This window comes from Nomascus leucogenys, chromosome 15 (genome assembly GCF_006542625.1).
Source record: "Nomascus leucogenys isolate Asia chromosome 15, Asia_NLE_v1, whole genome shotgun sequence".
Classification (NCBI taxonomy): domain Eukaryota; kingdom Metazoa; phylum Chordata; class Mammalia; order Primates; family Hylobatidae; genus Nomascus; species Nomascus leucogenys.
Genome location: NC_044395.1, coordinates 9368019 through 9381443, shown reverse-complemented (window position 1 = coordinate 9381443; position 13425 = coordinate 9368019). Strand labels below are relative to the sequence as shown.

Below are 13425 nucleotides of genomic sequence, written 5' to 3'. Positions count from 1 at the left end.
TAATGTATCTTTTCTTTAGACCAGTTTTGAATTTTTCTCTTTGTCTTTGAATTTCAGTAATTTGCTTATTATGTTCCTAGGTATATTTCTTTCTTTTCTTTTTTTTTTCTTTTTTCCTTTTTTTTTTTGAGATGAAGTCTTGCTCTGTCACCCAGGCTGGAGTGCAGTGGTGTGATCTCGGCTCACTGCAACCTCCACCTCCCGGGTTTAAGCAATTCTCCTGCCTCAGCCTCCCAAGTAGCTGGGATTACAGGCGCCCACCACCACACTTGGCTAATTTTGTATTTTTTTAGTAGAGACGGGATTTCACCATGTTGGCCACGCTAGTCTTGAACTGCTGACCTCGTGATCCGCCTGCCTCAGCCTCCCAAAGTGCTGGGATTACAGGCATGAGCCACTGTGCCCGGCCATGCCTAGGCATATTTCTTTGTATTTATCCTGCCTTGGGTTTATTGAGCTTCCTAGATTTATAAGTTTATGTTTTTCACCCAATTTGGCAAAATTTAGTTATTATTTATTTAAATGCCTTTTTCTGTCTCATCTCTTTCCTATTCTCAACTGCAATATCTTACATATTATTTGTTATGTTCCACAGTTCATTGAAGCTTTATTTTAATTAATTCTTTTCCTGTGTTCTTCCGATTTGATAATTACTATTGATCTGTCTTCAGATTTGGTGACTAAACATGGTCTCCAATATGCTATTAAACCATGTAGGGATTTTTCTCAATTACTGCACTTCTTAGTACAATAAATACAATAATTTCCATTGGTTCATTTTTATAGTTTCAGTATCTGTGTAAGATTCGTTGTCTGTTTATTCATATGGCACTATTTTCCTTTACATTCTTAAATATATCTGTAATAGCTGTTTATTGCCTTTGTTCACTTTATTCCAATATCTGTGATTATTTGGGGGTCAAGGTCTATAGACTGCTTTTTTTTCTTGGCTATGGGTCACAATTCCCTGCTTTTTCTATGTGTAATAATTTTTTATTACATAGTAGACATAGTAAATGAGGAATTGTAGAGATTCTGGACTCTCTCTGTTCCTCTGAAGAGTATTGACTTTTGTTCTATTAGGTCTGTCTCCTTCAAAGTGGACAGAAGCTAAAATCTCTGCCCTGTTTTTTCAGCTTTCAGATGTTGTTTTTGAGCCTCCTGGAGTCAGTGACCAGACAAGAATTTGGTCAGAGGTTATCCTCAAATTTAGGGGCTTCTCTGTGGCTGTCTTCTTTTCAGGAGTACCCCCTAATTTTGCAGCTGCTCTGCTAGTCCCAACCTATGTTCTCTGAAACCTCAAACCAATGAGCCTGTGGCTTTTTGCCAGCCTGTGATGCATGGATTGAGAAGTACCCTCAAGCATAAGCTCACAAATCTCTCTTTTTAGTGGTAACTTCTCTTCAGTTCCTTTGGAGGAGCTTTCAAATCTTTTTTTTATGTTTCGTCCAGAACATATAATTGTTATCTGTGAGAGGGTTACTTCAAATTATTCCACTATAAATGGAAGCCAGAATTTTCCTACCTTAAATTTTTTTTTAAGATGAGTCTCACTGTGTTGCCCAGGCTGTCTTTGAACTCCTGGGCTCAAGTGATTATCCCACCTCAGCCTCCCAAGTAGGTAGGCCTATAGACATGAGCCATTATACCCAGCTAATTTTTTAACTTTTTGTAGAGATGGGGTCTTGCTGTGTTGCCCAAGCTGGTCTCAAATGATTTTCCTGCCTCAGCCTCCCAAAGCACTGGGATTACAGGTGTGAGCCATCATGCCTGGCTCCTTAAATTTTTTTTTTTTTTAATACTTTAAGTTTTAGGATACATGTGCACAATGTGCAGGTTTGTTACATATGTATACATGTGCATGTTGGTGTACTGCACCCATTGACTCATCATTTAGCATTAGGTATATCTCCTAATGCTGTCCCTCCCCTCTCCCCCCACCCCACAACAGTCCCCGGAGTGTGATGTTTCCCTTCCTGTGTCCATGTGTTCTCGTTGTTCAATTCCCACCTATGAGTGAGAACATGAGGTCTTTGGTTTTTTGTCCTTGCGAGTTTGCTGAGAATGATGATTTCCAGTTTCATCCATGTCCCTACAAAGGACATGAACTCATCATTTTTTATGGCTGCATAGTATTCCATGGTGTATATGTGCCACATTTTCTTAATCCAGTCTATCGTTGTTGGACATTTGGGTTGGTTCCAAGTCTTTGCTATTGTGAATAGTGGCGCAATAAACATACGTGTGCACGTGTCTTTATAGCAGCATGATTTATAGTCCTTTGGTATATACCCAGTAATGGGATGGCTGGGTCAAATGGTATTTCTAGTTCTAGATCCCTGAGGAATCACCACACTGACTTCCACAATGGTTGAACTATTTTACAGTCCCACCCACAGTGTAAAAATGTTCCTATTTCTCCACATCCTCTCCAGCACCTGTTGTTTCCTGACTTTTTAATGATGGCCATTCTAACTGGTGTGAGATGGTATCTCATTGTGGTTTTGATTTGCATTTCTCTGATGGCCAATGATGATGAGCATTTTTTCATGTGTTTTTTGGCTGCATAAATGTCTTCTTTTGAGAAGTGTCTGTTCATAATCCTTCACCCACTTTTTGATGGGGTTGTTTGTGTTTTTCTTGTAAATTTGTTTGAGTTCATTGTAGATTCTGGATATTAGCCCTTTGTCAGATGAATAGGTTGCAAAAATTTTCTCCCATTCTGTAGGTTGCCTGTTCACTCTGATGGTAGTTTCTTTGGCTGTGTAGAAGCTCTTTAGTTTAATCAGATCCCTTTTATCAATTTTGGCTTTTGTTGCCATTGCTTTTGGTGTTTTAGACATGAAGTCCTTGCCCATGCCTATGTCCTGAATGGTATTGCCTAGGTTTTCTTCTAGGGTTTTTATGGTTTTAGGTCTAACATGTAAGTCTTTAATCCATCTTGAATTAATTTTTGCATAAAGTGTAAGGAAGGGATCCAGTTTCAGCTTTCTACATATGGCTAGCCAGTTTTCCCAGCACCATTTATTAAATAGGGAATCCTTTCCCCATTGCTGTTTTGGTACCAGTACCATGCTGTTTTGGTTATAGTGTAGCCTTGTAGTATAGTTTGAAGTCAGGTAGCATGATGCCTCCAGCTTTGTTCTTTTGGCTTAGGACTGACTTGGCGATGCTGGCTCCTTAAATTTTAACAACATATTTGAACTTACATTTTTCCCTCAACACATATACCTGATAGACTATTATTTATCTTCTCCCTTCAAAAAAAAAAAGGTAATTAGTGTTGACAATGTTGGCAGGCTTTCATTTCCCTTCTGGCCAAGCTGAAAATTCATTTAGGATTTTAGTTCCTGGTTTGGGGATTTTATTTTCTGTACTATTTTATCTAGGGATATGAGTATAAGTTCAAAATAATTTTCATTCAGAAGTTTGAAGATGTTCCGTTTTCTTCCAGCTTACCATTATTGCCAGTGAAGAGCTTGTTGACAGTATATTTTGGGGAAGGGGTCATGATGTGTATGTATGTTGAAATTTTAAATTTTATATACGGTAAAATTGACTTTGCTTCTTGTTTTACTGTTCTAAGGGTTCTTAAAACCATTCTGGCTACTTTCATTGTGGTGGAAACAGCTCAGATTTAGATCTTGCAGATTTGGTTGTGGAATCTGCCTATAGCTCCCTCTAGCTCTGTAGCCTTGGTAAATTTGGAAAAACATGGAGTATGAATGAAGAAAACATCTTTGTGTCACATTTCCTTATTTGCAAAAAAATATGATGCCATCTTTTCTGTCTACCCCTCTGGGCTCTTTCCTGAGGATCAGATGAGACCATGTATGTGAAAACACCTTGAAGAATGTAACACTTATATGAGAGACTTTTTAGTATTTCCATTTGCCCTCCTATCCTGAATAGATGATTCAGTAACATTGTGTGTGAAAAAAATGATTTAAGCATTATGAACTGCTGCAATATATAGCAAATAAGGAATCATTATACTATTATCATTATGTATGTTAGTAGTGGACTACTGAAGATTGGAAACCCTCAAGAGCCAAAGAGTTGAGTTTCTGTATGCCATAATAAATGGAAGAGTATGTAGGGATGGAAAAGTGGGGGTGTCAGAAGTACCTACAACATTTACAGCCTGTAAAAGATTAATACCTACTTTGCATTCCTCTTTGTTGTCTCTGCCCTTGGAGACTCGTTTACTTTCATAAATATAGAATGCTTACAAAATGCACCCACTTTAGTGTCGGCATGGAAGGAAGCTCATGTTGACCCTGCAACTAGATTAATGGGGAAAAAAAAGTCTGTCTTGAGCCGTGTGCTTTAACCGTGTGAAATTTATTGGAAAAAAAAATCAGGAATATTGAGAGATAGAGTTGGAGCAGGGAAGACAGGACAGAGAAGAATGGATAAAAGCATGAATAGAAGAAGAAAGATAGGATGTTTGAGCATCCTAATGCTCAGGCAGAGGGAGATGTGGTCAGTTCTTGACTGGGGAAGGAGCTAAATATAAAATGAGCCAAATAGAGTGACAGAGGCTTTTTACTGCCTGAGTCAAAACAAGCAAGGGCCCAGGCTTCTAGATCTTATTGCAGAAAGATTGATTTCGACAGCATATAATTTGCATCCTGGTTCCATGGGAGAAGAGGTTCATAGATGGGCACATGTTCTCACACCCTTGAACCATGAATTGGAGTTTTCCACCTGGAAGGAGCAGAGACAGACAGACTGGTGAGCAGAAAGCTTCGTCCTCCAACCTTAGCCTTTACCTGTAATGCTCAGTGTCTCCATGCAGGATGGTCAAGACCTCCACTTGTACATTATCCCTTCTCTCTCTTCTATTTGCTTCTTCTGGGACCTTCCCCCCATCAGTTGCCCACTCCTTTCTTATATTGTCAGCCTGTTTCTATGGACTCCTTTTTTGGTTTACAAGGATGCTCAAGTTACCCCAAATTTAAAATACTTTCTCTTAATTGTGCTACTCCCCTAGCACTATCCTTGCTTTCCTTACAGCCTTCCCAGAGTCTGCCTAGCCTCCTCACCTTGGTCCCTCACAGTCAGTCATGACCCTACTATGCTGAAACCTCTCTCAAAGGTCATAGAGATCTACTCATCAAATTCTGCATCCTTTTCTCAGGACTTTTTTAACCTCTTTGCTTGCACATCATACTGTGGACTACACCCTCTTTCTTTCTTTTTTTTTTTTTTGAGACAGTCTTGCTCTGTCACCTAGGCTGGAGTGCAGTGGTGCAACCTCAGCTCACTGCAGCCTCCACCTCCCGGGTTCAAGCGATTGTCCTCCCTCAGCCTCTTGAGTAGCTGAGATTACAGGCGCACCACCACACCCAGCTAATTTTTGTAATTTTATTAGAGACGGGGTTTCACCATGTTGGTCAGGCTGGTCTCGATCTCCTGACCTTGTGATCTGCCCGCCTTGGCCTCCCAAAGCGCTGGGATTACAGGCATGAGCCACTGCACCTGGCCTGAAACTACACCCTTTCTTGATACTCTCTGCTTCTGACAAGGTCTTCTCCACTGCTCATCTACTCCTCTGGATCCAATTATTTCTGCTTTCCCAAGTTGAACTGTCACATTACCAACTAACTGATGATCACCTCCATGCCAATATGCTAAGGGCATCTAAAACTTACTATGCCCAAAATGAAACTCATTACCTTCCTCCCCAAACCTGCTTGTTTTTGTGAGTTTCCTTTATATACTTCCTGTGCCGCTCTTTCAAAACCTCTGTCATCTCTGATTCTTCCCTTTGCTTTTTCCATCCAATTTGTTGTGAAGGTCTGTCAGTTCTACTTGTAACCTAGGTTGTTTCTGTCGCTCGGTTTCCATTTATCAAACATTTGGCTGCGCACAGTGGCTCATGCCTGTAATCTCAGCACTTTGGGAGGCCGAGGTGGGTGGATCACTTGAGGCCAGGAGTTCAAGACCAGCCTGGCCAAAATGGTGAAACACCATCTCTGCTAAAAATACAGAAATTAGCCAGGCATGGTGGCAGGCGCTTGTGATCCCAGCTACTCAGGAGGATGAGGCAGGAGAATTGCTTGAGCCTGGGGGGCAGAGGTTGCAGTGAGCCGAGATTGCGCCACTGCACTCCAGCCTGGGTGACAGCAAGACTCCATCTCAAAAGAAAAAATTAACTGACCTAGTAAGGAACTATGCTAGACTCTGGAGAATGCAAAGATTAATAACATCATTTGATGTCAAGAGCTGAGAGAGATAAAAATAGCCAGTTATTACATGAAATGGAAAAACTATGTTATATGCTATGCTGGCAAATAAATGATTAATTTTGGTATTTTGATTAAGGGGGGCATAGTATCAAGGAAATTCTTAGGAAGGAAGTGAGATTGAACTAAGCTATGAAGAATTGGTAGCATTTTGATTAGAAAGGAAAGAGGATAATTTCAGGCTGAAGCATAACTGGAGAAAAAAACATGAAAACATGAAACTGTTCAGGAAATGGTGACTTGCGTAGCTGGAGTAAGTGTGGAGTGTAAACGGATGCAGAATGAGTGAAAAGACATGGGAGATATGTTAATAAGTCTTTCCATCAGTCACTCCTATTACCTTTTACTGAAATATTACAATAGCCCTTTAACAGGTTCTCTTGTGTCCACTGTAACTTGCTTCTAAGGTAATCTTCCTGAAGAAGCGCTGTGACCAACCTGGATGGGCTACTGGCTCTGCCTTTTCCTAGTAACAGGTCTTTAGGCAAGCTATTTCTCTTTTCTAAATTTGTTCCCTTTCTGTTAACAGAAAAAATTCCTACTCTGTGAGGATTAAATGATAAAGAGTATTTTAAAATGTATATCATACTGTCTGGAGCAATAAATAAAGGAGAACTATTAAATTCAAACTCTTTTTAACTGACACTGAAGCTCTTGTATCAGCTGGCTCCAGTCAACCTTTCCAAGTTTATCTTCTATGTCTCTGTTCACCATCCTCAAAAAATTCTTTGCTCTTTTTCCTATTTACATCCTGCACTTTTCTGACTTTTGCTTTCATTCCCTGTCTCTGGAATACCCATCAACCATTGCTGTATGACTAAATCAGTATCTCTTTAATCTTGACAGCACATTGGAATTGTCTAGGAGCCTTTAAAAAAATACTGATGCCTGGATTCTATCCCCAGAGATTCTGGTTTAATTGCTTTGGTGCAGCCTGAATATTAGGATTTTTTAAAGCTGCTCAGGTAATTGTAATGTGCAAACAAGATTGAGAACTACTGGCCCAAATCATAAATGTTCCCTCAAAGCCTTTTCTGAATACCACCTTCTCCCCATACGCACCTCTAATCTTTCCTTTCCCTGAACTCTCTGCACTTTATATGTACCTTTCTTAAGACACAATTTTCTCCCTTGTGATATTCTTATTTCTTACATTAGAACATAATAATCTCTTTGTACAGTTTATATTTGAGTCATCTTTCTGTAGGGGTTCATGGTATGTGTCATTAATGTTTTCCGAGTGGTGGTGGATGAATGCCTGCATGTAGAAATAGGAAAATGACATTTCTAGTGAGGAAGAAGAAAAACTACAAGAGGAGTCAGGCAGTGTGGTTCCTGGGATGGAAATAACCAGTATCCCTTATTTAGGGATGAGGAACTGAGAGTAAGGGTAAAGAGGTATGGGGATATACTCAGACAGGTCTGGTAACCTGTGAACACAGACTTGTAGACAGTTATTAGTTTATCCATTCAATATTTACTAAATGCCTACCATATGCTTGACATTGTGCTAGGTCCCAGGAATATATAGCTATAGCTTACAGTCAATGTCTCAATTTCTCATGGGACAATCGACACATTGCTTTAATAGGAAGACACAGCTAGTCTCCCTGCCTTCTCTTAGGCCTAATGGGAAGGGCATGTATCTCTTCATCGGTACCTGGTGATAGAATAAAGAATTCTATTCTTTATTTTCTTTCTTTTTTTTAATCTTTTTTTAGATGGAGTTTCACTCTTGTCTCCCATGCTGGAGTACAATGGCACAATCTCAGCTCACTGCAACCTCCGCCTCCTGGGTTCAAGTGATTCTCCTGCCTCAGCCTCCCAAGTAGCTGGGATTACAGGTGCCCACCACCACACCTGGCTAGTTTTTGTATTTTTAGTAGAGATGGGGTTTTACCATGTTGGCCAGGCTGATTTGGAACTCCTGACCTCAAGTGATCCACCTGCCTTGGCCTCCCAAAGTGCTGGGATTACAGGTGTGAGCCACCTCGCCCGGCAAGGGATTCTGTTCTTAGTCCTTGAAAAAATAAAGTTCTGAATCTTCAAGTTCCTTGATTCTTTCTTGGGCCCCTCTCACTCCAACTGCCCCCTACCAGAAGTAAGTTGATGTGTTCTCAGGCAGAAATTGCCTCATGAAGTCCCCATATACCTTCAAAGATCTTCTTTAACATGCACTGCTGGGAATTCTGAGTGATGCAGGTTCCCTCTCCACGAAGACATTTTCCTTGATCATTCATATAAGCACATGTGTAGCAATTTAATATTGTGCCTGAAAATTTAAGATAAGCCTTCAATAAGGTAAATTTGAAAATGGAGAAGGACACAGACTCTTCACAGGATTTGCAATGTGACATTTCCTTGTGGACCAGATGTGTAGCCTTGATTCACATCTGGGAGGGGTAATGAGCAATAGGTAGCATGGATACTACACATTTATTTCTTAGTTCTTTTTGGGGATCTGAGGGCCCTGTGTCTGATAGACCTGTGCCAGAGGAAATTCTTCATTCTTCTTCATCTCTGACCTTCATTGCTGATGAATCCCAAATTTCTCTCTCTAATATTTTTACTCCAGTCCATATCCGCATTGACTTCCTGGGCATTTATCATTAGATACCCTTCTGTCATGTGACACCATAGGAGCAAAATGTATGTGTGATTTTCATCTCCCTTTTCTACTCCCCATCATACTCTCACCCACAAGGCACAAACACTTGGAGTCATATTTGACCGATTAATAAGCTATGCTAGAATGCTCTAACATTGCAAACCCTGTAAAGAGTCTGTGTCCTTCTCCATTTTCAAATTTACCTTATTGAAGGTCACTAACGGCACTATCTTTGAAATACTTCCATGTTGCCTCTTTTACTATCTCTACTGCTAATCCCCCAGTTTGGGAAGCCTAAAGAAGTGGAAAGATTATGGGCTTTGCACAGTCCTAAGTTTGAATCCAAAGTTTGCCACTTTCTAGCCATGTGACATTGGACATATTACATTCGTCTCACTTCTTTCATCTGAAAATTTAGAATAATGATATTTATACAATAGAGTGAAATGTGAACTATGTCTGGTAATAACTTGAGGCATCAAACTTTGGGTCTTGTTTTCTTTCCCAGAACAAACCCTTTTAATTAAGAGCCATAGACTAGCAGTTGTCCTAGGAACTCATTTCTGGATCTAAAAGAAAATAGCTTTACATTCCATGTTCAAACAAAAGGAACCACCAGCTGTACACATCTCTTTACAGAATTCGTAAGGTTATAGCATTCTAACATGGTTTAAGAGGCAGGGTTAGCATAAAGCTAATGAAGGTTAGTCTTCAGAACTCTGCACTTTAATGACCCCCTTCTAGGGAAGTCGGAAGGGCTGTGTATTCATAATTTCTTATGGAGAGTGAAGTTGGAAGGATACTGGCATTTTGTATTTGTTTTATTTTTCTTATAGAGGGCCCTCCATATTGTTTAGCTTTCAGGCTCCCACATGCCTCTTGGTATGATTGTGAAGAGAACTAGAGAGTCTTTGAGAGAGCTGTTTGTGAAGTGTTAACAATTCTTTCTTCTGCACTCCTTCCCTAAAGTTGGTTTTCTTGACGTGTTCCCCATTTCCCACCTGAAGTCAATGACTGGCACCCATCCAAACATGGCTCACCTGTAGATGTGCTTGAAATTGGTGCACCTGAAGCCTGTTCCCCTGAAGGCTCTTCACTCAAAGCACGCTCACCCAAAGACTGTTCACCTGAAGCGTGCTCACCTGAAGGCTGTTCACCGGAGGCATGTTCACCTGGAGGCTGTTCATCTGAAGGCTGTTCGCCTGACTCATGCTCACTCAAAGGCTGTTCTCTGGAGAGGTTCTCACCTGAAGGCTGTTCTCCTGAAGGCTGCTCACCTACAGTATGCTCACCTTCAGCATGTTCAGTCGCAGCGGGCTCACCTGAAGCATGCTCACTCTCAGCATGTTCTCCAGAAGTGTGCTCGGCCACAGTGTGCTCCCTTGAACCATGCTCACTGGAACCATGCTGACTTAAAGTGTTCAGGCCTGAAGAAGTCTCATGTAAAGCCTCAGCATCAGAAGGGTTTTCAAGTGAAAAGAACTCACCTGGAAGTTGCTGAACTGAAGTTTGATGATCTATGGAGCCAGAAAGCTCATCAGGCTGACTTGATGTTCCTGGGATGGAGAAGGAACAGAAGAGAGATGGTGAAGCTGAGAGAGAGAATGGGATAAAGACTATCTTCCTGTGGAGTTAGGCTAATGTTATGAGACTCCTAGGTTTCCTATGGGCCTAGATTGGGCACCTGAAGCCTGCAGATGTTGGGAAAAATCAACTAAGTATCCCAAAAGGCCATGGAGGACAGAAGTGTTTAGTGAAACAAACAGAGGCCACCTCTGGGATTGAAGGGAAGAATCCTAAGTTCCCCAATATTAAGAACTACGTAGGAGAATCCACTCATCCATGTACAAAAAGCACCTGAAGGAAAATGAATGTGCCTCCCTGACAAAGTCAGCATCAGGAAGTCAATGTACCATCACTGATAGAATCAGAAGTTCACCACCAACCCTCCCTCCCATTCCTCTATGGGTGAAAGACAAGAAGAGTAGAGATAGAAGAGGGAGAGAGAAAGCAAGTAGTTTTCAATACCTGAGTATTTGTAATCTAAATTAAGGGTGGAAGAGTTAACCTTTGGACAAGGATGACAAGTATGAGCCACCTGTATTTGGTAATGTCAAGTTATCAGAAGGGATTAAGCCACCTGTATTTGGTAATGTCAAGTATTTTCTCACAGTCAATCCCCAATCCATGTGGGTTGGGGATTCAGAGAGCAAAGTTGCTATAAGCTATTAAGATTAAAAAAAAAAAAGTCTAGGCATATTTCATATATATATATAGACACACATATATGAATTGTATTATTGTGACATAACATTTACATTCACTTCATGGAGTTGTCCTGAGTACTTAATAAGATAAATTGTGAAGTGCACCATTGCCTAGTACTCAATTTTATTTTTCTTTTCTTCCCACCTTACACTGGGAATTACAAAACTCTTACATGGTTTTTTTTTCTGGCAAGTCTCTTCTACCTTTAATCCATCTCTTTTTTTGTTTGTTTCAAAGATAGAGTCTCACTCTGTTGCCCAGGCTGGAGTACAGTGGCACAATCTTGGCTCACTGCAACCTCCGCCTCCCGGGTTCAAGTGATTCTCCTGCCTCAGCCTCCTGAGTAGCTGGGATTACAGGTGCGTGCCACCATACCCGGCTAATTTTTGTATTTTTAGTAGAGACGGGGTCTCGCCATGTTGGCCAGGCTGGTCTCGAACTCCTGACCTCAAGTGATCCGCCCGCCTCAGCCTCCCAAAATGCTGGGATTACAGGCATGAGCCACTGTGTCTGGCCAATCCATCTCATTGACTGTCAGCCAAATATTCCTTGAGTATATTTTAAGTGAACAGAAGCACAAAACAGATAATTTGATTATTACTCTTTGATTAAACTGAGCCACCTAGAGGAGGAGAAGTAGGCTACAACAACCAAGTTATTTTATTCTAGCCAAAAGCTGAGAGGAATTATTGGATCTTTGAGGCTGAGGTAGTCTAAAACCCCAGAGTACTCAAACCCCAGAGTTGAACTCAAAGAATCTTACGATAGATATATTTTCTTGGCACAGTGCAGTACTTACAATCAATGACTTTCTAAATGACTAGGGTGAGAATATGTTGATAAAGGAAAGGTAAGATTTAGTAAAGCTTTTAGGAGGTTTTTATTTTTTAAACTTATTACATAAATACTATCTACTTGACTGGTTTTTCAATAATTAACGCAAGTTTTGATAAAGAGATGTTTCTGATATAGAAAGAAGGCATGAAAAAGCATGCTAATTTCTTGATCTTATAGTTTATGACTCGTGTCACCATGTGACTGGCACATACCATCACCTGGTGGCTGTGTATCTACGTTTTTGAGTCAACTTTTGAAGGTCTAACAAAGCAAAAAGCAAAACCTCTGACAGTCAACATTATAGAAAATACATTGTTATTTCATTAAAAGCTCAGAGCTCATGGCCTCTTTCTGCTGTAGGAGGCAGGAGGGAACACAGCACACCATGAATGGGGGATCCCGAAAGAAGAGATGATACAGAAAACCTGATTTGATATAACACAGCCATGAAGAAGAGGCTTATGAAGTCTCTGGCCTATAGCTCTGTCGTGTTCTGAGATTGTTTTCTGAACACATCACATCTTCCCTTCTCCCGACTTTCCTTGGCACATTAACCACACAAGGATCCCTCACATGTAATTGGTGGGACAAAGCTTCATTGGGCTTCTACAGAACCTCTATGCCTACTTTTTCATCTCATGCAGCATCAGCCACTCATGTTGAGTGGCTAAAATAAGTAGAAACAAGACTGTGCCAAGCCAGTGGGACCTTCTGACTAAAGCTGTGACTAGAGAAATCAACTGGTTCAGGAGCTCTCCGAGTTGGACTTGTTCTGCTGCTCTTGATTCTGACTCAGATTGGTTTGCGTGACTGAGAGACTGGTCTTCCTTCTTCAAGGCCTGAAATGTCTTAAGGGAGACCCCTTTTGTATTTACCTGAAGCCTAGATCAAACACTCACCTCTGGCAGATCCAAGCAAATAAAGACTCATTAGTAAGAGAAACATGTTAATCTGGATTTAGGAAAAGAGGGGACCCCAGTGTGGGCCACAGCTTCTTCACAGAGCTATGAAGCAAACTGCGAGCAAAAGCTCCCAGTGCTGAAGCAGAGCTGGGAATTCTAGAACCTCAGAAGTAACCCATGTTTCTTCACAATGGGTTGGGCTCTGAGGTTCTTGTGTAGCCTGTTCAGGCAAGTTGGCCCTTAGCAACCCATTGCTTATTTCACTAGCGAAGACCAATGAGTATTTTCTGTGTGCAGGGTGGTGTGTTGGGGCTATCTGCCCTAACTTTAAAAAAAAAAAAAGAAAGAAAAAAGTATTACCAAAAAGCACATATTTTTTGTAATACAGTTTAAAAGATACCTACTCTCTTTTAAAAGTGTTTTTGACAATGAGGTGTGATTGTTGATTATTTTCTGTTTGGCTTTCTAAATCAGCCTTTCTTGGCTCTGATCTGTACCCTGGAAGGCTGACCTCTGTTGACTTTATCACCTGAATGCTAGCTGGATTTGGCTTCAGATT

General features: G+C 40.8%; 2 protein-coding genes across 3 annotated transcripts in view; one reads left to right on the top strand and one right to left on the bottom strand.

The window, feature by feature from the left end:
- The window catches only part of CHEK1 (checkpoint kinase 1), a 53591-nt gene extending 45290 nt beyond the window's left edge, over positions 1-8301 (top strand). Inside the window, exon 13 of one of the 2 annotated variants that reach the window (XM_030828918.1) lies at positions 7973-8301. The gene's annotated coding sequence lies outside the window, so the exon portion shown is untranslated. The remainder of the gene's footprint in view (positions 1-7972) is intronic. The other variant, XM_003253354.4, reaches the window with a different exon arrangement.
- ACRV1 (acrosomal vesicle protein 1) lies at positions 4326-13009 on the bottom strand. Its single transcript, XM_012495898.2, has 4 exons — positions 12864-13009; positions 9900-10415; positions 8404-8523; positions 4326-4710 (listed from the first exon to the last, which is right to left on the bottom strand). The coding sequence occupies exons 1-4, from the start codon at positions 12907-12909 to the stop codon at positions 4586-4588; spliced, it is 807 nt and encodes a 268-aa protein (XP_012351352.1). The 5' UTR covers positions 12910-13009; the 3' UTR covers positions 4326-4585.
- Positions 13010-13425: the final 416 nt, after the last annotated feature.

Bases quoted from the DNA above. Each gene is read 5' to 3' on its own strand.
- ACRV1 (XM_012495898.2), bottom strand. From the start codon at position 12,909: ATGTTTCTCTTACTAATGAGTCTTTATTTGCTTGGATCTGCCAGAG. The intron at 10,416-12,863 runs GTGAGTGTTTGA...TCTCCATCCCAG, and splicing joins TTTGCTTGGATCTGCCAGAG to GAACATCAAGTCAGCCTGAT. The intron at 4,711-8,403 runs GTATATGGGGAC...TGCTCCTTCCAG, and splicing joins GTTAAAGAAGATCTTTGAAG to GTGGAAAACTCCAATTCATG.